General features: G+C 59.8%; 7 protein-coding genes across 7 annotated transcripts; 3 read left to right on the top strand and 4 right to left on the bottom strand.

Annotated features, from left to right (window-relative positions):
* Positions 1–1,203: 1,203 nt before the first annotated feature.
* Positions 1,204–3,742, bottom strand: GGTG_09426 (hypothetical protein). Its single transcript, XM_009227274.1, has 4 exons — positions 3,554–3,742; positions 2,889–3,412; positions 2,208–2,694; positions 1,204–2,124 (listed from the first exon to the last, which is right to left on the bottom strand). Exons 2-4 carry the CDS (start codon positions 2,889–2,891, stop codon positions 1,703–1,705), a joined length of 912 nt encoding a protein of 303 aa, XP_009225538.1. The 5' UTR covers positions 2,892–3,412; positions 3,554–3,742; the 3' UTR covers positions 1,204–1,702.
* A 332-nt stretch (positions 3,743–4,074) lies between these two features.
* On the bottom strand, positions 4,075–4,480 carry GGTG_09425 (hypothetical protein; the record flags this gene model as incomplete). The annotated part of the gene is made up of 2 exons (XM_009227273.1): positions 4,075–4,406; positions 4,477–4,480. The coding sequence occupies 2 exons, from the start codon at positions 4,478–4,480 to the stop codon at positions 4,075–4,077; spliced, it is 336 nt and encodes a 111-aa protein (XP_009225537.1).
* Positions 4,481–4,904: 424 nt separating this feature from the next.
* Positions 4,905–7,621, top strand: GGTG_09424 (hypothetical protein; the record flags this gene model as incomplete). Its single annotated transcript, XM_009227272.1, has 3 exons — positions 4,905–5,780; positions 5,853–7,124; positions 7,196–7,621. The coding sequence occupies 3 exons, from the start codon at positions 4,905–4,907 to the stop codon at positions 7,619–7,621; spliced, it is 2,574 nt and encodes an 857-aa protein (XP_009225536.1).
* Positions 7,622–7,995: 374 nt separating this feature from the next.
* Positions 7,996–9,964, bottom strand: GGTG_09423 (S-formylglutathione hydrolase). Its single transcript, XM_009227271.1, has 4 exons — positions 8,878–9,964; positions 8,633–8,737; positions 8,532–8,562; positions 7,996–8,437 (listed from the first exon to the last, which is right to left on the bottom strand). The coding sequence occupies exons 1-4, from the start codon at positions 9,562–9,564 to the stop codon at positions 8,388–8,390; spliced, it is 873 nt and encodes a 290-aa protein (XP_009225535.1). The 5' UTR covers positions 9,565–9,964; the 3' UTR covers positions 7,996–8,387.
* Positions 9,965–10,674: 710 nt separating this feature from the next.
* GGTG_09422 (hypothetical protein) lies at positions 10,675–13,958 on the bottom strand (the record flags this gene model as incomplete). The annotated part of the gene is made up of 1 exon (XM_009227270.1): positions 10,675–13,958. The coding sequence occupies one exon, from the start codon at positions 13,956–13,958 to the stop codon at positions 10,725–10,727; it is 3,234 nt and encodes a 1,077-aa protein (XP_009225534.1). The 3' UTR covers positions 10,675–10,724.
* Positions 13,959–15,319: 1,361 nt separating this feature from the next.
* Positions 15,320–16,958, top strand: GGTG_09421 (hypothetical protein). The gene is made up of 6 exons (XM_009227269.1): positions 15,320–15,713; positions 15,820–15,930; positions 16,033–16,049; positions 16,169–16,314; positions 16,463–16,543; positions 16,706–16,958. Exons 1-6 carry the CDS (start codon positions 15,655–15,657, stop codon positions 16,835–16,837), a joined length of 546 nt encoding a protein of 181 aa, XP_009225533.1. The 5' UTR covers positions 15,320–15,654; the 3' UTR covers positions 16,838–16,958.
* Positions 16,959–17,217: 259 nt separating this feature from the next.
* Positions 17,218–23,100, top strand: GGTG_09420 (hypothetical protein; the record flags this gene model as incomplete). Its single annotated transcript, XM_009227268.1, has 5 exons — positions 17,218–17,254; positions 17,736–17,867; positions 17,918–18,019; positions 18,403–22,487; positions 22,669–23,100. The coding sequence occupies 5 exons, from the start codon at positions 17,218–17,220 to the stop codon at positions 23,098–23,100; spliced, it is 4,788 nt and encodes a 1,595-aa protein (XP_009225532.1).
* Positions 23,101–23,164: the final 64 nt, after the last annotated feature.

Genomic DNA, 23,164 nt, shown 5'->3' with positions numbered 1-23,164 from the left:
CGCAGGCGATTGACGCCCAGCTCTTGATGCAACCTAGCCTCCTCCTTTTCCAGCACAGGGACAAATCACCATGCGCCCTCTACTGCGTTGCAGGAGCCCGCAGTAAACAAACATGGGCATTGGCTGCCCGCAAACAGGCGCGGCCGCGGCAACGACAACGACGAGACTAGGGCAACCCCGACTCGGAGCCTTGGAGCGCACGTGGCCACCGTCGTCGAGCCCTCGACTACTGCGTTTTCCCTATTCCGTCCGAGAACGCTGGGGCGCGCTCTGGAGAGAGAGAGGGCAGCCAGTGACCGATGACGGGGCGCCCCTTGAGGGTGACCTGGCTAGCTCCCCTTGCTTGGGATGGGCACGGCTCGGAAAGACGAGCCCGGGCTTGGGACCGTGGTGGGGATCCATCGACCAGCCCACACCTCCTCCTTGTGCGAGAGGGACAGGTACTCTCCATCGGGTACCCTTTGATGGATGGTAGGCGGGGAACAGAGCCGGCACCGCGGAGGGGAGATGAGCGCCAGCGCCAGCAGAGCGCACACAGCCAGCCATCAGGCGCTGGATAAAAATCACCATGTGTACTGTACACATTGTGCGGTGCGGTTCCGGCGACGCAGCATCGGAGCGCAGCAGTGGAGGCCGACGGCCGGCTTGACTGGATTCTCGAAGCTTCTGTGGGTCGACCAATGGAACGGACTCCGACCTCGATGGGGTTGCCGTTCTGGATATGGGCGGGCTGGGATCAACAAGCAGCTACATCCCATGCAACAGCAACAGGCATCAGGCATCCTAGCTCCACCGACTTTCAGACGGTGCCAAAAAGAAAAAAAGCCTCCCGTCCGTCCCGCTCCCGACACACCAAACACCATGGAGGCTCAGTGGCTCGGTGGCTCAGCACACACGCACGCCCCCAACAGTTGGCCCAAAAACCGTTACCGCCCACCCGTGTATTTTCCTTCCCATCAAGATTCAAGCAGGATGAGCCGGATGGGGCTGCCAGGTTGCCCTCCGGCAGACGTGCATCTGACAGGATTTTATTGCCGATCGCAACGGGGCCTTGTTTCACCAGCCAGATGTGCAATCACTGTAATCCGTCGCTCCATCTCGCGAATAAACCCATGGAGACATGTCAAAATGGAGACATGGTAATACAACAACAAACGCACGCACGCACGCACTTACCGCCTACGTACATACGGCGTATTACGCACCAAACCGGGACGGACATTGGGGGAGGTTACGGTTCGGAAGGAGTTCCGACGATAAACCATCTAGCAACGTAAAGTTTGGCCATCCGCTTTGTTTGTCCCCAGGCCCAATCGGCCCCTGGTCAAGTCTCGTATCCAACATGAAGCCCTGAATGGCCGGCTGTCCTCCAGAGTGCCCTCCAGAGTGGTTCTCTAGAGTGTCCACTGCCTCGCCCTCCGCCAAACGCCGACCCAAGAACCACACAAACAAATCTGTACAAAATATGACATGAAAGAAAACACTGGGCGACCCCGCCATTACCCGCCACCTCGTTGATAAACCCGACAGACTGCAGGAGGCCGCAGCTGCATCCCATTTGCTGGTCCGGCCAATTGTTGTAGCGTCGCAAACAGCAACCCACCGCTGCATCGTTGCCACCGTAGCCTTCGCCCGCCACCCCAATTCATATTCCCACCTATCAAACAAACAAAAGTCACTGTCAAACGAGGCTGCCCTCGCTTCAGGATGAGTCGTCCTCCTCGGCGGCCGCCTCGGGATTTCCGTTGCCCCCCACTATGGAGTGCACAAAGTCCTGATACCTAAACACCTCGCCGCGCTTGGACAGACCACCAGGCCGGCTGTTGTTCTTGCTAAAGGCCCGCCTGCCCGTGAAGCCGTCCATGACGCGGTCGATCTCGTCCTCGGTCAAGGGCCGCTCGCCCGGCTCGGGCGCCGTGTTCAGCAGGGCGTCACGAAGCTCCGCCAGGTCCACCTGCCCGCTGTCATCATCGTCAAAGGCCGAGAAGGCCGACAGCAGCTCCGCGCTAGGTGACATGGCCGCCAGTACCGATGAGAGCGAGCTGAGGAACACGGCCAGCGACGTGCTGGAGGAGGACCCCAGAGGAAAGAAGGCCGACACGTCTGACGGGTTTGCTGGAAGACCTATGTGGCGTGGGTGAAAACTCATATCAGATTGGCTGTCCCCTCCCTCCTCCTTCAGGTTGGGGTTCTTCGTCCATACGTACCTAGCTGACCCAGCATGTCTGCTACATCCTCCCGGCCGACTGTGCCGTCACTGTCCCTATCCAGGATCTGGAAGCCCTCCCTCAGCATGCGCATCTGGGAAGGCGGCAGCTGCGACATGGCCGTGTTGCTGCTCATTGTCCTCGGCGCCACGCTCTTCAGGTTTGGCCGTGCGTTGGTCGGCGTTGTCACCGAGTCGCCACCGCCGCTACTCCGGCTCTTGGGCGTGAAAGGGCTGCTCAAGTGGCCGCCGGTGGCGAGGGTGGCAGTTGACTGGTAAGCGAATCTGGAACCTGCGATGGCGGACGACGGTGTTATTGATCCGAGCCGGGGCGGCGATGCCATGGGCGCGACGTGCTGATGGGGCGTGGTGTGCTGCTGGCGGAGAGGTGACGGGGACGCTGGAGATTCTGGACGTCTAAAGGGAGAGTTTCGTGCCGATCCGCCGCCGCCAAAGGATGACCTGAATGTCGAGGTTGGTGTCGCCGCCTACGGTTATCTCGCCCGTCAGTAAGTGATGGCACAGGGTGTTTCGAGTTCTGTGCCTGCCCGTTTGTCCCCTTGCGAGATGCCTTGCAGCCACACAATATCTCGGCGACTACGCGACTACGTAGGCCATATGCGACTCGGTGGGGATTTCAGCTGGACCAGCTGGAGATCCGGTTTCCCGGCTTCTCACATACCATGTTTCGTCGGTGGAGGGATCTGTTCTTGGCTTAGGTCTAGGGACGTGCAGGCGGTTGGTTTGGCAACCTCGCCAGTTACACCTAGGCGGCGTCTGAAGGCGCTCACGACGCAACTCGGCAGCCAACCCAGCAGGGACACTCTCAATTTCGCGTGGGAAAAGAATAAGTCAGAAGACTGCCTAAGCGCGTTCGGCTGGGAAAGGATGCTTTCGTCACAAGATTATCTGTGCTGGATTGATGCTCTGCTGCCGATGAGATCATGCCCAGTCGGGGGGAGGCGAGATCTGGGATGTGACTTGGAAAGTAAACATTGACTAGACAACCAGGCATGGGCCAGTGGGGCTTGCGCTTCATGAGATAAGATTGGATCTGTGGCTGGAACACCTACATGTGGCTTGTGGTTGGGTGGTGCCAAAGGTGGTGCCAATAAAGGCGGGGTACGGCCCACTTGCGCAGGGGTCCAATCTCGGGCGCCAAACAACCGGCACGTGCGAGCATGCGTGGCATGGCAATTGTTGCCCCTGTCCCCTCACATCTGTCAGGGGTAAAGCACTTGAATTAGGAGCCCAAGGAGAGGTGCAAGCGCCAGGCGCCTCCATGCCCGTCGCATTCAGGGTCCTTGGAGCTCCAAAGGAATGGACAACGGCTCACGTGCCACTCACCATTGGCTTTCTCGAGTCGGTGAACCTGGGTCTTTCCTAAAGAGAGCAAGTCACAAAATGCGTCGAGCAACACATAACGAGGGGTTAAAAAGGGGTCTTGACGGTGTTGGAGGAAGACGTTATCGGTCTCGGGCCGCAAGAGTCCCGTGCGTTGGCGCCCCAGTTCTGACGCAACGTCGGAGCACTCGCAGAAGGCGTCGGAGAAGAGGCAGGTGAGAGAGGGGAGGGGGTGAGGGGGGGAGTGGTCCCTGAGGGGGTTCTCGCGGTCAGTCAGGCACGTGGACTGCCCTGACCGCTGCGAGTGGACGAGGGCCCTCCAGTTCTTTGGGTCCCAGTTTGCCCACAGTTCTTTTGGTTGCACGGATGGATCAGTGAGTGAATATCCGGACACGGCAATCAATTGCAGAGAGAAGGCACGAGCAGAGGCCCCGTAAATGCAGGCCCGTGCCTGCGACTACCCGATCCCGTGCGGCTCCAGGGGCTCTCGAGACTTCCAGCGCTGCGGCAGTGAGACGTCAATTTCAGCTTGTCCGCTTGACGTCCGCTGCTGAGCCCATCAACCGAAGACCGGACTGTCCCGCCCAGGGTACCGCTATCCCGACGCTCTGGACCCGAACCTTGGCCTTCTGACCTTGGTTTTCTGGCGCCCTGCCTAGTTCCTGGTTGGCGACCCACGCACACGCCTTCCGTTGCAGTGCAGCCCAGGCACAGCTCCAGCTCCCTACCTCTACTAGCGGCGGCTCCTCCAGCCAGCAAACGCCAGCGTACTGCACTGTACCTACGTCCTCGTGCGCCTCTCCTTGCGCATCTGGTACATCAACTCTCCCCGGATCTCGGATCTCGCTCACGTTCGCTAGCCCTGAACTCTATCAGCATCCCGGGCCTTGCCCTCTGCCTGCTTATCCTAGGAGACTTGGGCAGACGCATTTCGACTGGCCATCCATCGGATGATTGCCACTCCCTCGACTGCGTGATCAGTTGACGCTCGTGGCCAGTCGGCTCAAAAAGGGGCAGGCCCTCTGGCTGCCGGCCCGTCCTTGGCTTCTGTCTTGGCTTCTGTCTTGGCTTCTCCTGAACCCACCTCCTCCCTCGACAGACCCTTCAGCCTCGCGCTTTGGCCCTCGCTCCAGGCCGAGGGGAAGCCACTTGGCGAAACAAAACGAAACGGCACATCCGTCGCTCCCTGTTTGACCGTCGTCGCTGGGCGGCGGGCCCTTCAGCCACGCCACCACGCCCCGTGTGCTGTGCCGTGCATACTTTGACTTTGCCTTGGCTCGACCCTTGGCCCTGCCTTTGGCCTTGCGACCGAGCTTGATAACAGGCGACGCCGGTAATTGGCGCCGAACAACCAATGGCCTCCGCTCGGGTAGCCAGCGCCAGCAGCACCAGCAGCACCACCAACCCGCACGCCAGCGCTAGCTTCAATGGCGTCGCCGGCGTGACCGCGCCGTTGCACAACAGGAGAACCTCGCTGTCGTCCTTCCCCCACTCGTCGCGCTCCACTTCGCAAATGTCGCAAATGTCGCGCCCCTCGCGCTCACCCCAGCCGCCACCGACCGCCGTCATGTCGGACCAGACGGACCGCACCTCCAACCCGAGCTCCAAGAGCAAGTCGCCCTCCACCGGCACCGGCGTCTCCTCCCAGCATTCGTCCCTGTCCGCCGCCGACGCACCCCGCCGCTACAACCCCGACGCCCACCCCTCCCGCAAGCTGCGCCCCCAGTACCCGCGCGGCGCCACCGACAGCCATGTCGAGTACATCCTGGTCGCCGAGTTCGACATCGACCGCGGCTCCGTCATGGAGCACCAGTACCCCGTCGCCATCACCGGCGACGAGAATATGCTGGCTGAGCTGATGCTGCCCGACGGCGCCCACTGCCGCAACCAGGACTGGACCATCTTCTTCCTGCACAAGGACCAGACGGAGGAGGAGGAGGACCAGGAGCGCCAGGCCGTCGAGGCCCGCAAGCAGCGGCGACAAAGACGCCGCGACAGGGCCGCTGGCCTCCCTGTCGCTGAGGGCGACGACCCCGAGGAAGACGGCGCAGATCAGAACGACTGGGACGACGACGCCTCGACAGATAGCGAAGCCGACTGCGACGAGGGACCGCCCCTTATATACGTGCTGAATCTCGTCTACACAAAGCTGGACTCTAGCGTCAAGCGCGGCTCCATCGTCAAGGCAATGGCGATATGCACCAGACATCCATTTCTACATATATACAAGGTTGGTCATGCCGCAACGGACATCGATTTCCCTCACTCTGGGTCTTGAGACCGAATCTGACGCTTCACAAAGCCCCTTTTACTGCTAGCGCTCGAGGAATACTTTAAGGCCCCTGTTCCCGAGACAATAGCTATGCTGTACGATGCAGTCAACGCTATGGATCTGTCCCTCATGCCCAAGTTGAGTCTCTTGGAAAGACATCTGCTACAGGCAAGCGACAACAAGGATCTGTTTGTGGAAAAGTTTGAAGAGATGATCCGGATGAGGATAGCCGAGGACGAGGACGAGAAGGCGGACCACCCGGCAGATGGCAGCACGAAGCGCCTAGGCATCTCTAGAGCAGGGACCAAGGCGCACTTCGAGGGCCAGTCGACGTACTCGGTACCGCGCGACACGCACGAGTTTGAGAGCAAGGTGGTCTACAAGGGCATCCCGATCCCCATCAAGGTGCCCGTGGCCGTCATGCCCGAGACGGTGGGCGACTTCTCGCTCATCAAGCTGATCCAGAACTTCTCGGAACCACACGTCAAGAGCCCCCAGCCCTTCCGCGCCCACCCACACTTGACTACCAACGGGCCCAACACTCACCCCATCATTGTGCTCGTCAATGCCTTGCTGACCCAGAAGCGCGTCGTCTTCATCGGGCACAAAATGCCCTCGGGTGAGGTCGCAGAGGCCGTGCTGGCCGCTTGCGCCCTCGCCTCGGGCGGGATCCTGCGCAGCTTCACCCGCTTCGCCTTCCCCTACACGGACCTGTCCAAGATCGACGACCTCCTCAACGTCCCCGGCTTCATCGCGGGCGTGACGAACCCGACCTTCGAACTGCACCCGGAGTGGTGGGACGTGTTGTGCGATCTGCCCACAGGCCGCGTCAAGATCAGTAGCCGCATCGAGGACGCGCCCGTGACGGAGGGGCTTGTCTACTTCCGGCAGCAGAACCCCAGCTACGCACAGTTCGTCCCCAGCTCCGGTGGCGGCCCGGCGGGTGCCGCAGCCAACGCTGACCTGACGGGCGACAACGCCTTTATGGCCGACATCATGCGTAGTATCACGGCGCGGGCAGGCGAGCGCGTCGTTCGCGCAAAGTGGCGGGACTGGGTGCTCAAGTTCACGCGCGTCGCCGCCTCCTTCGAGGAGAGCGTCTACGGCGCCAGCGCCCTGTACCTCGGCAACGCCGACGCCGAGGGCGCTGCTGGCGACGGCAACGGCGTCCCGCTGCAGCCACCCGTGGGTGGTCATGGATACGTCTGGGCTGACGAGAACGCCAAGCTACGCGAGCTAGCGGGCAATTTGACGAGGATAGAGGGGTGGAGAAACACAAGGAGCTACTACAACTTTATTCATGTTCGTCTCCCTTCCTATATCTCTGTCGTTAGCGTCTACCATTATGTTTGCTGACACGACCTCTGCCACAGGACGCCGCGCAAATGTACGCCGTCAAGCCGCTCAAGGGCTTGGACCTGCACCACATGCACGACCGGCTCCGTACGCAGCGCCTCACGCCAGCGCAGAGCCGCGAGGTCTATATGGCCTTCTCACGACACGTGCACTCGTACGACGAGATCAGCCTCCTGCTCACGGTGGCGCCCGAGTCGCACGCCGGACTCTTCTACCTGGCACTGGGTCTGTTCCACAAGGACCGCGACGTGCGCCTCCGAACCGCCGACCTGCTGGACCGCATCAGCGAGCACGAGGCCGGCCGCCACTGGTGGAGGGGCCTGACACGCTTCGAGCGCCTCGCCTACACGCGCATCCGCCGCGAAGCCGAGCTCGAGATGCGCGCCAAGCTCGAGAAGGAAGGCTTTGCCGCGCCTGTCGTCGTTGAGAAGCGGATCAGCTGAGGATGTGGAATGTGATATGGAGCTGGCTGGCTGCACAGTTTGCCATGCATGGGAGAGGGAGGGGGCTCGGGGGTGGGTGTTTTTTGGAACACTCACCCACTCTAATTCTCGGAGCGAGGTCACTCATGTTTCCTCCCTTCACTTCTTGCCCTCCTCTCTTCCCTCTCTCTTGATGTGTTTTACGAGGTTATGAAGGATTGTGGATAGGACGAGGCGCTGATGACGTTGGTTGCTACGAATACGACGAAAACCAGACAAAAAGACAAACAGGGGAGGCGGTTGGCGCTTGTATTGTTGTTACTGACCTTTTGAGAGGTGGATGACTCTTCTTGGACGTTCTGCTTTTTTCCCTCCCCTGTTCTACCATGTCACCTCTACGCTTTGCTATCTTCTTCATCTTTTTGCTTTGGATACCGAAAGACAGCTCAAGGAGCCCTCCCTAATTGGAGAATGGTGATCTGTGGTCTGTACCAGCGGCTGCGGCTTGTTTCTTTTTTGCACTTTGGTTTCGCTGGAAGCAAAAGGCAGGATTCTTTGTCCATAGTAATATTATTCACGAGGTACATAATCTCACTGGCGGCAAGACGTTGATTACGCTTTTGAGCGCATGTGTTATTGAAGATGCGTGCTCGTTCTCGCCTTGCCGCTGAGTGCTTGGGTTCCTCTTGTGAGTATAAGCTGGTGGCAGGGAACCCCTCTCCATACCGCCCGAGGCTTGCTGTGCTCTGCGGCTAGGGTTACCCTAAGCTGCGGTGTCGAGGCCAACCTAAGCGTCAAGGTACTTGGCGGCGTGGTTGATGTGGTCGTCGCTGAATGCTGTTTTGTGTTGAGAAGGGCATGGTCAGCGGTTGCAAGAGAATCTCGGGAAGGCGAAGCCTGTAGATCCGGATATATAACTCGGGAAACTTACAAGCCATAAAGTAGTATGAGTGGTCGTAGTCCTGGTGGCCCAGGGCCGTCAGCATGGACATGAGAGAGACAAAGATGTTGGGAGGGGCCTTTTGTTCTCACCTCCTGATACCTCAGGTTCAGCCCCGTGTGCCCGGCCTCCTTGACGGCCTGCTCAAAGTTCTCGGGGAGGAGCTGCTTCTGCTTGTAGAAATTGTCTCCGGTGCCCTGTTTTTTTTTTGTTGTTTGGAAGCTCCGTCGTCAGTAACAAGTCCTGGAGGGAGAGAAGAGAGATATATCCGTATTTGCGGAGCAAAGCATGAAGAAAGAAAGAAAGAGAGATAGGGGAAAGAAAACAAAAGACTCACCACGTCGATCAGCATCTTGAGATCCCCACCCTTCCACCCCTTGACCAGCTCCGTCGCGTCGTGTCTCTTCCACGCCTCCCTGTCGTCGCCCAGGTAGCCCGCAAACGCCTTCTCGCCCCAGGGGCACCTGGTCGGGTTCGCGATGGGCGCAAAGGCGCTGGCGCTGCGGTACATGCCCGGGTTCTTGAGGTACAGCGTCAGCGCGCCGTGGCCGCCCATCGAGTGGCCCGTGATGCTGATCCCCTTGGCCTCGTCCAGCCACCTCGCGCCCTCGTCGCTGCCGTACAGGAGCGCCGGCAGCTCCTTGGTCAGGTACGTCTCCATCTTGTAGTTCCTCCCGTACGGCTCCCTCTCGGCGTCGACGTAGAACGAGGCCGCGGACCCAAAGTCCCACGAGTCGTCCTCGCCGGGCAGGGACAGGCCGCGCGGCGACGTGTCCGGGTAGGCGACGGCGACGCCCGCGCGGGCCGCGCCGTGCTGGAAGAAGCCCTTCTCGGCGCAGTTGTCGGGCGAGCACGTGAGGCCTGACAGGTACATGAGGAGGGGCACCTTCTTGCCGTCGCGGAAGGCCTGCGGCGGCACGTATAGGTGCACGGCCATCTCGGTGCCCGTCGTGGCCGACTGGTGCGACAGCTTGAGGAGGCGGCCGCCGAAGGAGGCGATGGTTGCCTTTGTGGTGAAGGCCATTTTGTTGGGTCTGTGTGTTGTGTATGTGTGTGGATATATGGGTGGGTGGGTGTGTTTGCGCTTGACGCTTCAACGCTTCTGCCTGTGATGTTTGTAGGTCCTGTCTCGAGGGGGAGGGGTCGAAGTGACTGTGGAGGTTGGGTGTGGTCGCGAGGAGCTCAATATAGCTTTCCGGCTTTCGGCCTCGTCCACGTCTCGTCTCTCACTGGCAATCTCCCTCAGAGCCGGACTTGGTTCGGGATCATGGCCCGATTCAGAACATGCACCACGGCCATCATCGGCAGAAGTGATCCACTGCCTTGTCAAGATTAGCAGCCAGACTAGTCCTCTACAGTCAAGCAATGTACCCCTCACCACCAAATCTGTGTCATTGATATACATACTGTACCCCCCGTAACAGTTGATCCCATCGCCAATAGTGTATCTACCCCGCTTACAAGCTCCCAACCCCCCACTGCCGAGATCTCGCTCGCTGCCCGTGTCGTCATCATGAACCCTGATTGCCGTGGCCACCCCTGCAGCCCATTTCACTGTTGGAGAACGTGTTCTGTGATGTGAGATGCCCCAAAGGGGCAACTGTCGATATCTGCGATGACGCCCGTTTGGACTGGCCCTGGGTATCAGAAGTGTTGTTGGCTAGGCTCTCGCGGTGCCTACGTAGACAGGTAGGTAGGTAGGTAGTTATGCACTGTTAGCCGCGAGCCGAAGGCGCTGGAGATGGATTCTGCCAAATTCCTCTGCGCGTCCCTGTCAGAACATCATGTTCGCGTCTTTGATCTTAGCTCAACGAAGGAACTGCAAACTGGGCCCTAGCGGACTACATGCCTGCAGCTCTGTTCAGGACGGCGGCCCAGTCTCACGGTGCTGCCTTCATTCTCACAACGAACGTCGACAACAACAGTTTCATGATCATGCCTGCGCTGCCATCCCGACATACGTGATGGGGTTTAGGCAGAGCACGAGCCGACAGCATTCATCAAGGGGCAGCCACTGTCACATAGCACGAGAGCTGTTTTTACAACGATTTAATTTCTACAAAAAAAAACCTAACAAAAAAAAAAAGGAGAGCGGCGCAATCCCAGCAAAAAAAAAAAAAAAGTCAACTATCCCCACAGGGGGGAGGGGGGAGGGGGGGAGCCGGGAGCGGGGAGGACGGGCGCCTACTGGGCCGGGGCGGCCGGGGCGACCGGCCGGACCTCCCGGCGCCAGGAGACCAGGTTGTAGAGCGCGCCCTGGTGCTCGTGGCTCTGGTTGAGCTCGGTCCACCGGGCGAACCCGAACCGGTCCCCCAGCATCTTCTGGAGGCCCTCTAGCGACCGTTGGTCGCCCTGCTGCACCATGGCCTCGGCAATGATATGCCGGTATTGACGGGGCGCGAAGCCCGGGCCACGGTGAGCTGGGCTCCCGTCATGGTCGATAAATGCCGCCGCTTCCTGGTAGTCATAGTCGGGGCACACCAGGTGCATCAGCTTGTCCATCAGCGCATGGGCGATGAACTTGCGCCGATGCGCCCGGTGGACGACTATGCTCAGGCGGACGACCGAGTTGCCAGTCGAGTTGCCGGCGCCACAGAAACCATGGAAGTAATTGCACAGGAAGGCGAAGCCGAGCACCGTGCCCCTCTCTGGCTCCGGTGTCTGGCCCTCCGCCACCAACTTCTTGTTGCCCCGGACGTCATGCTCCAGGCCGGCGATGACGGCGATGAAGGGCAGGCTCAAGGCCCGGCACATCTCTAGTGTGGCGGTCATGCTTTCGCCCGTGACCTCCTGCACGTCCCTGGACTGCGTGCCATGGTTGACCTCGTAGTTGTACATGGCCTGCATGGCCTCCAGGTCCGACTCGTTTGCGGGTCGTAGATAGCATGTCAGATCGGGCTCAAAGGCTGGAACCCTGACCAGATGAGCCAGAGGGCAAGGACCGTGAGACATGGCACTGCGGGTCTCGGCATCCGTGCTCTTCTTCTTGAGTTGGATGTGCAGGCGCTTTCGCCGGGAATCCTGCATCTTGACAGTGTCAACTGGGTTGCGGAGAGTGTCCCTTGTCACATATGGAGTCTGAAAGGCGAGATCTTGCGGATCGACATCGCAGTCGCTCTTTTCCTGTACAAGAGCCGTGAACCTCTGCACATCAGGTCCGTCGTCAAGGTTCGGGCTGCCATAGAAGAGGTTGGGTACCTTCTCACGCCAGTGGTAGGCCTCTGCATCGCCCTTCCGCAGGGAGCGACCGTCCATGGGCGTTTGCCAAGGAGCAGCGTAGGTGTGAGTGTCACGAGGAGTCTTGCTCTGCGCGAACTTAATCCTGATATGAGGATCTTTCTCGATGTCATACGTGAACGCGACCGGTGGATAGGACGACGTGCAGTCACTGATGGTGCTGGGCGCGTGACCGGATCGACGCTCGTAGATCACATCGACAGCTCCAGCATCATCAATCTCGCGGGCCGAGTTGGAATGCTTCATCTGGGCAGGCTGACCAACGACATCAGGAACGTTGGTCTTGCTGACGGGAGTAAGCTCTTGCGGCTTGACAGCAGCTCTGCTGGGGCTAGCCTTATCGACGCCTGTGAGAGTTCTAGCCTTGCTGGCTGGAACAGGCTCTCGAGACTTGACGTCGGCTTTCTGATTGATGTTGGCAGGCTGATGGGTCTTGACATCAGTGTTCTGATCGATGTTAGCAGACTGATGAGTCTTGGCTGCAGCTTGCTTGTCGGTTGGAGCAGGCTCCTGGGGCTTGACGGCGGATTGCTTGCTGGCTGGAGCAGGCTTCTGAGACTCGGTACCAATTTTCGTATTGACTATGGCAGACTCATGAGTATTGATATCAATGTTTTTATTGATTACAACGGACTCCCGAGGCCTGACATCAGCTTCCTTGCTACCTGAGGCAGACTCTTGGGGCTTGGCGACAACTTTATCAACGGCGGCTTTGTCGATACCAGCTCTGTCGGCACCAGCTTCGTCGACAGTAGTGTCCGCGGTGATGTCGTCATGAATGGCAACTTCTTTGATCCTGACTTGTCCAACAGCTCCAGTGTCTTGAGGGTGGGGACTGCTCGCTCCGTCGTAGTGGTCCCAAAGCTCCTCGACACTAAGCAGAAGGGCAGGCTCTGTTGCGGAGATGATGAACTTCAGTGTTGTGGAGATGACGAACTTGAGCGCCTCCTGAGGAATCCCAGCGAAAGTTCCAGCATGGCCATAAGCGGGCGAGTCCCCGATGGAGCCATTCTCCGACGTGACAACAGCCACGCCGCTCTGAACGCCGTTGGTGATGTCGTCCGGAGACACCGTCTCCCAGTCCTCCTCAGAGTCACTGGCGGGAGGGCTGTGTCCGATGTGGTTTGTGAGTACCACATCGCCGACGGGGCGAGGATGGCTATCTCCATCTTGCTGGGCCGCAGCTGGGCCAGATGCCTCTGTAGGAATGGCGACGGGAGCAACAGTGCCGCCCTCCTCCACATCCCGACGTGACGCGTTGGTCTCGCTGATTGTTGGACGGCGAGACCGCGACCTGCCTCGAGTGGGAAGCGGGTTGTTTCTCAAGAACGTCGCGATCGTTGCATCCTCGCCACGACTCGGCGTGTAGTAGCGGGTTCCGTTCTGCCCTTGCCGACGCACCAACGGCCGATGCATCATCTGAGGCTCAGAGGGATCAGGCTGCTCGACCTCAGTGTAGAGTCGGCGAGCTGGGCCGGGGTTTGTCCGTCTGGCCCTCTGGCTGCGACTGAGAGTGGTGTTGGGGGCAATGACAGTGGGAGTGCTATCGGGACCAATGGCACTAGATGTGATACCGCGACCAACAGCAGTGAGAGTGACATTGCGGCCAACATGACTGAGAGTGGTATCGCGGCCGACAACACTGGGTGTAGTATCAGGGCCAACAGCAGTGAGAGTGGTATTGCGGCCAACAGCCATGCGAATGGTGTCGCGGCCGACAACACTGGAGGTGGTATTGGGGCCAGAAAGACTGGGGATGGTATTGGGATCAATGAAGCTGGGAGTGGTGGCAGGATCAACGACACTGTGGGCGGTATCGGGACCAACGGGGCCGAGGATGACGTCGAGATCATCGGCGCTGATGGTGATGTCGGGACCAACGGAGCTGAGGGTGGTGTCAGGGAAGCCACGGCGACCCTCCCGGTGGCCAGCATTGCCCGGCTCTCTGCCGATAGTGTTGACCAGCTCCAGACCGCCAGAGGGCGGGCCTGGGTCTGTCGCAGCTTGCTCTCTGCGACGGGCCGCTAGGTTCCGCCTATGCCAGTATACCGCCTCATTCTGGGGCCTTCTTGATGCTTGGCGTCTAGGCGAGTGTGCCCGGCCCTCGTTGCCGACCTCACCGGGCGCCGCAGATGCATCGGGGCCCAGAGGCGAAGGAGTGTTCGATTGGTTGGATGGCATGTTTGCTTTGCAACAGTCTTGAAGAACGGAGGAGGGAGGCGATCTGTGTCAGTTTCAGGGACAATGATTTGCTAGGATGTAGACAGGAAAATAGACTTGGTATGGCAGATGCTGGTAGGCGGCTAGAAGAAAGCTGTTGTCTGGTGATGAGGTGATGAATCTTGGTGGTGTCGGGGGAGAGAAGAGAACGAGGTGGTGGCTCGGAGAAAGAAGACAGATGAGGGAATAAATAGTCAGGTGGGTTGGTAGGCAGTGTAAAATGCTGGGAAGGAGCGAGACTGAGGAGCGCTGAGTTGGAGGGGTACAGCTGTTGATGAAAGTGCTCCCAGGGAAGCCAAGCATCTCGAGCCAACGGGAGGAACGCTGGGGGTCTCAGCAGGACAACGGCTGATGGCAGGCCGTACTTACCAGGAAGCGTGACAGCCACTGAGGGAAGACACCAACTTGAGGACAGGACTGCTGACACTTGAGACGCGCTCGAGTAAATCAGGTCGAGAAGGCGAGGCCAGCTAGGCCAGCGAGGCAGGGATGGAGAAGAGCTTGCTGGAAATCAGAAGAACGGGGAGATCGACAAGAGAAAAAGGACATCTGCTGAAGAGACAAAGGTATCGAGACCAGAGTCGACTGACGAGGGACGATGTTTCCGCCTGCCTTGATGATCCAGGACAGGCAAACGGTGGGAGAGAAGAAGGTGGTGAGGCGGGTCAGAAAAGGGCAGCCGAGTTTGTGTGGGAGGTTTATATCTGCGTTGAGCACAAACAACGACTGTCTGATTGGCCAATTCCTGAGGCTGCTGCTCCGTGAGGAGGCAGGAGCTGGGTGGGTTGCGTTCTGATATGGGAAGGCACGCCCTCGACGGGGCACCACGCAGCCCAACAGCACCGTCCGAGGGGGGCATGGTCTTTTCGCACCAGCCATGCTTGTCACTCCATCAAATATTCACACTCAGCTGGTAGAAGTAGCTGCCTTCTGGACCATGACGCCCTACTGCATTGTTATACACAGTTTATATCTTGGGGAAGTTCCGGGGATTTGATTCTACATGCGTGGCCAACCAGCCGCGTTCGCCAACGAGACTCAAATAAGCTGTAGTCCGCTGCCGCAGTGAAGCGTGCAGATGGCAAGAGGCCTGGAAGGAAACTGCCCACGATAGATTTGAGTAGGCGCACCTTCCATGAGATTTCATAGCACACTACTATGTGATAGTGAGGTCTGATGTGTTGGGGCTGGGGTGTAAACCGAACGACTGTTGTCTCCTTCCTGCTGAAGTTGGCTTCACGTGACGGACCCGTATTCCGTGTCACAGTCTTGGCCCGCCGCTGTCCCCCACCAATACCGTCTGGTGGGTTGAGAACGGGCCAGAGGACCACAACTAGCTCTAGCGTTGGAAACGTGACAGGCCGACATGACCTGATTCTATCGGCCGTTGCAACTTGCAAGGAAGGAGCCAGTCTCATGTTTCTATCCTTTCATGTGCACCTTAGCTCCCTAGGCATCATCTATTTGCCTGCAGTCTGTAGAGCACTGCTCAGTGAAGCTTATGTGGATGGTCATTCCTGCTAGACAGGAAAGAGCTTGGGGTCCATGGCTAGCGTAACCCTGCAGCCAAACCCTTTCCATCCATAGATAGAGGGGAACGAAAACTCAAGGAGCAACACCAGCAGGAGCAGTGGTCGGTCCTAACACAACCGCCACGATGCTGTCTATTCTTCGGAAGGCGAGGCTCAAGGACAAGGAGCTCCGGATCTTGATGCTGTGAGTACCTGCCTAGTGAAGGTGCATCCATGTGGATTGTCATCTGCGTGCTTGTTCAAGGTTCGGGGAGGTGCGGACGCTGACCTGCCGCTTGGGCATGTGCCAGGGGCCTCGACAACGCTGGGAAAACCACCATCGTCAAGAAGATCATGGGCGAGGATGTCAACACCGTCAGCCCGACCCTAGGATTTATCATCAAGACGATCGACTATGAGGGGTAAGCACCGGGTGATGGGGTGAGAAGGGTGCATTCAGACACCTTCCCGGCGTCACCTCTAGCACCACACCTACTAATGTAGCGGATGCCCAACCCGACCAGCTACAAGCTCAACATCTGTGAGTTGAGTTGCCCATGACGACCGCTCACCCCTAGACAGGCTGTTTGCATGGTGGGGCACCAGGCACGCGTCATTGTGCCTGCACACTGACGGCAAGGCGCCAACCTTGGTGTTCAGGGGACGTCGGCGGCCAAAAGACGCTCAGGTCTTACTGGCGCAACTACTTTGAGAAGACGGACGCTCTGATCTGGGTCGTCGACGCGACCGACCGCCAGAGAATCGACGACTGCCGCGTGGAGCTCGCAGGTCTGCTCCAGGAGGAGGTACGTGCGAGCTGTCCTGTGTGCCGTCTCCTTTTGTCCCCTGCGTCACGGACTCTTCTCGGATATCACCGGCTACGTGCCAAGATCAGGAGTGCCTTCCTTGGGCGGTTGCTAACTCGGGTGGGCACGCCTTCCTCCCTCGTCACAGCGGCTGTCGGGTGCCAGCCTTATGGTGTTTGCAAACAAAACAGACGTCAACGGCTGCATGGAGAGAGGCGGGATAGTTCAGGTTTGTTTACTCCTCATGCCCGGCAATTGCGACAATTGTGTGCAGTGGGTTGCATTGGACTTCCATGTTTGGTGCTTGGGTTCTCCGGGTTCTAGGGTAGGGCAGGCCCTGGCAAGGTTCGATGGCGCTGACACTAGACTGTTTCTCACCCACCCCCCACAGGCACTGCAACTTGACGAGATCAGGACCCATCAATGGAATCTGCTGGAGTGCAGTGCAATGACGGGCCAGAACCTGGACAAGGGCCTAGCCTGGGTGGTTGAGGATGCAAAAGCTAGGCTGTTTTTGTACTGATGTATAGTAGACATATCGCATTTACTTTTTAGATGCCGTCATGATTCTTCTCACGGCAAGCACACCAGAAATCAGAGAATGCAGCCTGTGAGCGTTCACCACTAGCATTGAATGGGCGACGGCCGGGTCACACGTGGGCAAGCGGGAGATCGCCAGGCCTCTCGAAGCGGGCCTGTGAGGCTGGAGGCACAAGATGTGATTTGCACAGCGGTGCCTCCACTGATCAAACATTGGCGTGATACAGCGTGTTCCTGGCCTCGTCGGCTCTCAGACAGGGTGAGCTCGGGCTCTTGTGAAAGCCAACTGGCGCGAAACCGTGGGTTCCTGGCATGGCACCAATGACAAGGAAAGCCACAGTCTTTCAAATTGAAACAGCCCAAATGATAGCCCGCCCACGGGCAAAATGGGAAGATCCCGGTTCGTTGGGCTCTGGCTGTGATTAGCGGGCACGGCGGACGCTACTTGGCCTTGAACTAAGCAGGAAACGGCCTCAGTAAACACACGGTGAGCCGATTACATAACCTCGCTCTCCGAGATGTTCATGTTCATGTGCCTTGCAGGCATTAACTCACCCCCCCACACAATGCCATAGTCGCGGCTCATCGGCGGCAGTCTCCAGTGTCTCCCTAGTAAAACTTGCACCAGCGCGGCCCTACCAACCAGGCAGACCCCGACCTGGAATCCCACCTGGAACTAGACCTGGCACCCAGACCTGGAACCCAGAACCGAGAGCGTTGCGGGCGGGACCACCCCTCTCCACCCTGCTAATTGTGATCCATCGTTCGGCGTGACGGCTCACTCCCCTGGGCTACCTGTTTCCTCCCAGCAGCAGGCATCGAACCCAACCACGAACCGTATCGGCCGACCTAACCCAAAAACCCGTCTCGTCCGCCAACAGCGAGCCCCGTGTACCTGTCTCTGGTGTGTGTTGTTGCTGCTGCTGCTGCTGCCGCTGCTGCCGCCGCCGCCGCCGCCGCCCGCGCTGTCAGCTCTGTGTCATGCGAGCTCCCGACTGCTCCCCCACCGCCTAGTCCCCTCGAACCATGTCCGACGAAGTGTCGAGCTTCTTGCGAGACGTAGAGCAGCTGAAGGGGCGCCGCACCGAAGAGGACGAGGCCAGGTCCAGAGAGCTGGAGGAGAAGATTCTGCAAGAAAGACGCGAGCGCCAGGCAAGGCGCGAAGGTACGTTTCCCCTCGGTCTCTGCCCGTTTGAAGTGCCGCCCGCCCCGTTTACACACTGCACTATGCGCCCCTTCTTTCCCTGTGTTTCCCCCAGCGACCGCCTCCACGTCAACAACACGACCAAAACCCGCCTGTCTCTGTGCGCGTCAAGCTCGAGCTCTGTGCTGCCCTGCAACGAGGCTACTTGCCTTAGGTGCCCACCGGTTTCTCCGACGGTGCACCACCATAGCAATTGGCCCGCTGCTACGGTCTTGGCCGTTTTTCTTCTTCTTTGTTTTGTTCGGTGCTAGCTGCCTGTTCCTAGCTCGGCACCCGTGTCATGCTCGCATCTAACCTGGGCAAACCCACTGACAACTCTTGTTTTTTTTTTTCTATCACTTTAGAACGCGCAAGATCGATATCTCCCCAGAAATCGTCACCGGCACACACTCCTCCGCCGACCCTGCACCGAAAACAAGCCTCGCAAATTTTGGATGGCTTGAACCTAGAATCGTCTCCTCGCTTTGGCACTCCTGAGCACCAACAACCCCGCGTGTTCGAGAGCGACGACGGCACCACACACGCCACAATGGCGTCCGAAGACTATTCTTCAACCTCCCCCACCAAGGAGAACGATTCCCCGTTCGACGCCGACCCCAAGGCCTCAAGCGGCGGCCCACACACGCGGGCGATGTCTTGGCAGAGGCGTCCTGGATCACAAGCCGCCGAACGGCCCAAAAGCAGGCCATTGTCCGTCATGGCTGCAGAGAATGCGGCCACACGATCGTCCGTCGGTGGTGGCCCTGACGAGACCGATTCTACGGCCGCTCCCTCGAGAGATCAGATAGCACATGCACTCTCGTCCAAAGACCCCGCCTGGTTTCGCCAGACCGCCGATCGCGGGCAGAACTCGGCCGCCTACCGCCGCACTCAGGTTGAGGACGACACGCCGCGCATGGACATGTCCTCAGCCAGCGCTGAGCTTCCTGGCATGTCGCGCCCTCAACAGCCTGTCAGCCTGCCGTCACCTACAGAGCCTACAGAAGCCTACAAGAGTTCCGCCGATCTCAGGTCTCAGTCTGCCTCACTTTACGGCAAGGTGGGCTCTCCAATGTCTCTCACTTCAGCCCAGAGGCTGGATCCACCAGCCGGCGCTGATGTGACAGGAGACGGCGAGACGTCGCCTCTTGAGCGTGTTCCTCAAATGTCCCCATCTCTGGGACGGACTTCACCGACTAGGCCGATCTCGCCCACCAAGGGAATGGGCGGCTTCGTCCAGAGCGCCATGATGAAGCGGACCGACAGCGTCAAGAGGTGGAGTGTCCACTCACCGACTGGTCTCCAACGAGCCGACACGATAGCTTCCAACCGGAACAGCGTGGACATCACTCGTATGGGCGCCGGCCGCTCACACTCGCGATCAGGTAGCGCCTATCGTGGCGAGAGCATCTCTAGGCCAACATCAGGGCCAAACTCGAGGCCGGCATCGAGGCCAACATCGAGCCACGGTCCCAAGGACGAAGCCGCAGATACCGGTCCCGTTGAGTCGGTGATCTCACTTGCAGAGGAGGACAAGACGGAGCTGCCAATGAGCCCATCCAAGACGATGGACCCGCGGCGATGGAGCCCCACCAAGTCGTCCAGCTGGCTCGAGGCAGCGCTTAACAAGCCAGACTCACCGAAGCCGAAGCAGAGCCCTGCACCAAGCAACCACAACCAGCCTACCTGGATGGCCGAGTTGAACAAGGTCAAGGCTCAGAAGGGCGGTGAACCCGGCAGCGAAGGCACCCGCGCGCTCTCGGCCACGCACAAACACGAGGTCAAGGTCGGTGGACTACTCCGGTCGACGCCGATGGGAAGTGGTGTCAAGCCAACCCCACTGCCAGGCAAAATACCAGTACACACTCCATCGCTTTCCACAAACAGGCTCTCAGTGTCGGATCTACGCGGCAATCTTGCAAAGCCATCCCCAACACTCAATGATGGCCAGCGATCTTTTGGTGATGCTCCTGAGAAGAAGATCCTTGCTTCCACGCTTGATACGTCGAAGCCTGAGACGCCTCCTAAAAAGGACTTCCGCGCGAGCCTCAAGCCTTTCCAACCGCCCCAAGCCAGCACCACAGGAGGGAACGCGGACGAGCTGAAGAACGTGTTTGGGACTCTCCGCAAAACCAAGACACAAAACTACGTCGCGCCGGACGAGCTGAAGGACAACATCACACGGGGACTGGCCGGTTTGAACGCCACCGGAGGCCCCAAGCCCTCTGTCCGCAAAGACGAATTCAAGGATGCGATATTGCAGAGGAAGGCCGAGTTCCAACAGGCAAAGACGGAGGGGCGAGGAGTCACGCGTAACTTCAGCGACGCAGTCGACAAGCCGCTCCCTGAAGGCCTAGCCAAGAAGTTGGAGCTTGGACACCCAGGCTCCATCGGTGTGAGGAAGGGCTCCATCATCCAAGAGATGACTGCGGCAGCTGAGGCCAGGCCAGCCGAGCCGTCCCGGCCCGCCGACTACGCCAGGTCAGCCAGCATGTCTACACCGTTCAAGCCGACATCGCCTCAGTCTGGAGGTTCATCGGCAGCGGTGCCCAAGCCTCTGGGCGGCCGTCTCGCGGACCGCTTCAACCCGGGGCTGGCCGGGCTGCTGGCTCGCGGGCCACCAGGAGCGGGTGCAGGAGGTTCCGGCAATGCTTCCGAGCCTTCAGGTAGCCAAGGCGCATCGGGCAGCGGTGGCTCTGCTGAACCTTCAGCCCCTGGACCACAGCTCACCCACATGACCAAGGGACGAGCCCGAGGTCCGCCAAGAAAGGCTCCAAGCTCTGTCGCAAAGCCCGCAGGAGAGACAACGACCTCGGTGACGTCTCAGCCCAAGCTGGCGGCTGTATCACCCACTGAAGAGCAGCCTACCCAGGTGGCTCCTACCACTGCCGCCAAGTCTCCATCCCCAGTGGTTCAACAAGAGCGCTTCTCGAGGCCCAAGTCCTCGTACGGCACCTCGTTCAACGAGCCTGCTTCTACTTCCAATGAAGCCTCGACGGACTCGCCGCGGCCCAAGTCTCGCTCCGCCACGTCGCCTACCAAGAACTTCCATGAGCAGGTGGCAGCCATGGCCCGCGGAAGGCAGGGATTTCCGGAGCCGGCGCCAGTTAAACAAGAGGAGACAGCCGCCCCCGTGTCGCCGCACAAGAGCCTTCATGTCAGACGCATGTCCAAGTTCTTTGACGAGACAGCCACGAAGCCCGAGCCGGAGCAGGTCCGCCCGCTCTCGCCGTCCAAGACCGGCACTGTTCGCCGCCTTCCAGAGTTTGAGGCGCCCAAGCCGCTATCGCCTCAAAAGACCGGCGGCCGCCAGCTGCCCGAGGGCCCCAGGTCACCTCCCAAGCAGACTCGTGATGAACAGCCACAGCCCGTCTCGGGCAGCAACGCGCCCACTCTGAAGAGCAGGATGTCGGGCTTCTTCGCCGCCACCGCCGCCACCGCCGCCACTGCCGCCACTGCCGCCTCTTCCGTGACGCCGACCATCGAGTCCGGGCGCAACACGCTCCACTCGCGATCCAGGTCGCTGGCCAGGGAGCAGATGCAGCCGATCCCGATCACTGACAGGGACGGTCCCCAGTCGCCCCCGGCGCACTCACCCGTGCGGTCGCCAACCAAGGAGATCGCGTCGACGATCAACGAGTTCTTCGGCCGCAGCAGGCCGACGCGCGACTACAGGGTCGATGCGGCCGGCATCCTGACGCACCGGCCCGAGGGCAGCGGCGCCGCCAAGATCAAGACGTTGTCGGCGCAGCTGTTCCGCGTCGGACCCGACGGCAAGAAGCAGTCCGTGCCCGCGCACCAGGATAGGGTCCTGTTCGAAGCCGAGATGTACCTGTGCGTGCACTCGTTCGCCCACGCCGACTCGGGCCGCCAGAACGTCGAGGTCTACTTCTGGGCCGGCGACGAGGTGTCCCCTTCGGCCGTCGAGGACGCCCAGCTCTTTGCGGGCCGCGAGGCGCGCGCCGCGGGCGGCCGGCTCATCAGGCTGTCCCAGGGCAGGGAGACGGCCGAGTTCCTGCAGGCGCTCGGCGGCATCGTCACGGTGCGTCGCGGCTCGGGCGCAAAGTACGACCAGCTGGCGCCCAGCATGCTCTGCGGGCGGCACCACCTGGGCCAGGTGACCTTTGACGAGGTGGACCTGTCCCCCCACAGCCTGTGCTCGGGCTTCGTCTACCTCGTCACCAAGAACGGCCAGTGCCACATGTGGAAGGGCAAGGGCAGCGACGTCGAGGAGCTGGGGTGCGCGCGCCTGGTCGGCATGGAGCTCGCGCTCATGGGCGAGCTCGTCGAGGTCGACGACGGCGCCGAGACGGACGAGTTCTGGGCCCTGTTCGGCGGCGCGGCCGACGGCGCCGCCAGGGCCGTGTCGGCGGACCACTGGAGGCTCAAGCCCAACTACCCCAAGTATAGCGCGAGGCTGTTCAGGTCGGACGCTGAGGATAGGCAGCAGGTAAGCGAGCCTGAGATTGAAGCCCCTGCAGCTGAAGTTTTGTCACTCTCCTTTCTTTGATGACGATGTCGTTTTGGTCCTCGTTGTTTTTATGTGTGATTTAGCCAGCGCAGCCAGCCAGTTCAAAGTCCCAGTCATTGTTCATAAACTAATCATAGACACAACAAACAAACAAAAAAAGATTGCCGAAATCTGGCCCTTCAACCAGGCCGACCTAGACCCGGCCGGCATCTACATCCTGGACGCCTTCTTCGAGATGTACATCGTCGTCGGCTACGGCGCGCAGCCGCAGTACGCCTCGTTCCGCAACGCGCTCGACTTTGCGCAGGAGTACGCCATCCTGGCATCGTCCATGGAGGACCGGCCCTTTGTGCCCATCTCGACGGTCGTGCTCGAGGGCATCCCGCGCGACCTCAAGAGCGTCTTCCGCAAGTGGCGCGACGCCGCCAGCCCCACGCGCATGAACGCCGGAGCCACCATCAGCAGGGGCGCGTCGCCCGTCGGCGGCCTGACGGCCAATGGCGCCGGCGGCAGCACCAGCCCCGGCCTCAAGAGGGCTAGGAGCCTGAGGATCGTGCCGCTCAACCAGGCACTGCTAGCGCTTGCCGAGTAAAGAGAAAGAGAGAGAGAGGGTCGGTTCGCCTTGTTCATGGTTATCATCTTTTCCCCCCCCCNCC

Source organism: Gaeumannomyces tritici, assembly GCF_000145635.1.
Source record: "Gaeumannomyces tritici R3-111a-1 unplaced genomic scaffold supercont2.5, whole genome shotgun sequence".
Classification (NCBI taxonomy): Eukaryota; Fungi; Ascomycota; class Sordariomycetes; order Magnaporthales; family Magnaporthaceae; genus Gaeumannomyces; species Gaeumannomyces tritici.
This window is presented reverse-complemented; position numbering and strand designations above follow the sequence as displayed.

What these genes read in the sequence shown, in the direction of transcription:
- GGTG_09423 (XM_009227271.1), bottom strand. Translation starts at nt 9,564, where the DNA reads ATGGCCTTCACCACAAAGGCAACCATCGCCTCCTTCGGCGGCCGCCTC. An exon ending in TCAAGATGCTGATCGACGTG is followed by an intron (nt 8,738 to 8,877) that starts GTGAGTCTTTTG and finishes AAAAAAAAACAG; the next exon opens with GGCACCGGAGACAATTTCTA. An exon ending in TGAACCTGAGGTATCAGGAG is followed by an intron (nt 8,563 to 8,632) that starts GTGAGAACAAAA and finishes CTGGGCCACCAG; the next exon opens with GACTACGACCACTCATACTA.
- GGTG_09426 (XM_009227274.1), bottom strand. An exon ending in AGACATGCTGGGTCAGCTAG is followed by an intron (nt 2,125 to 2,207) that starts GTACGTATGGAC and finishes CACGCCACATAG; the next exon opens with GTCTTCCAGCAAACCCGTCA.
- GGTG_09421 (XM_009227269.1), top strand. Translation starts at nt 15,655, where the DNA reads ATGCTGTCTATTCTTCGGAAGGCGAGGCTCAAGGACAAGGAGCTCCGG. An exon ending in GAGCTCCGGATCTTGATGCT is followed by an intron (nt 15,714 to 15,819) that starts GTGAGTACCTGC and finishes GGCATGTGCCAG; the next exon opens with GGGCCTCGACAACGCTGGGA. An exon ending in CAGGTCTGCTCCAGGAGGAG is followed by an intron (nt 16,315 to 16,462) that starts GTACGTGCGAGC and finishes CCCTCGTCACAG; the next exon opens with CGGCTGTCGGGTGCCAGCCT.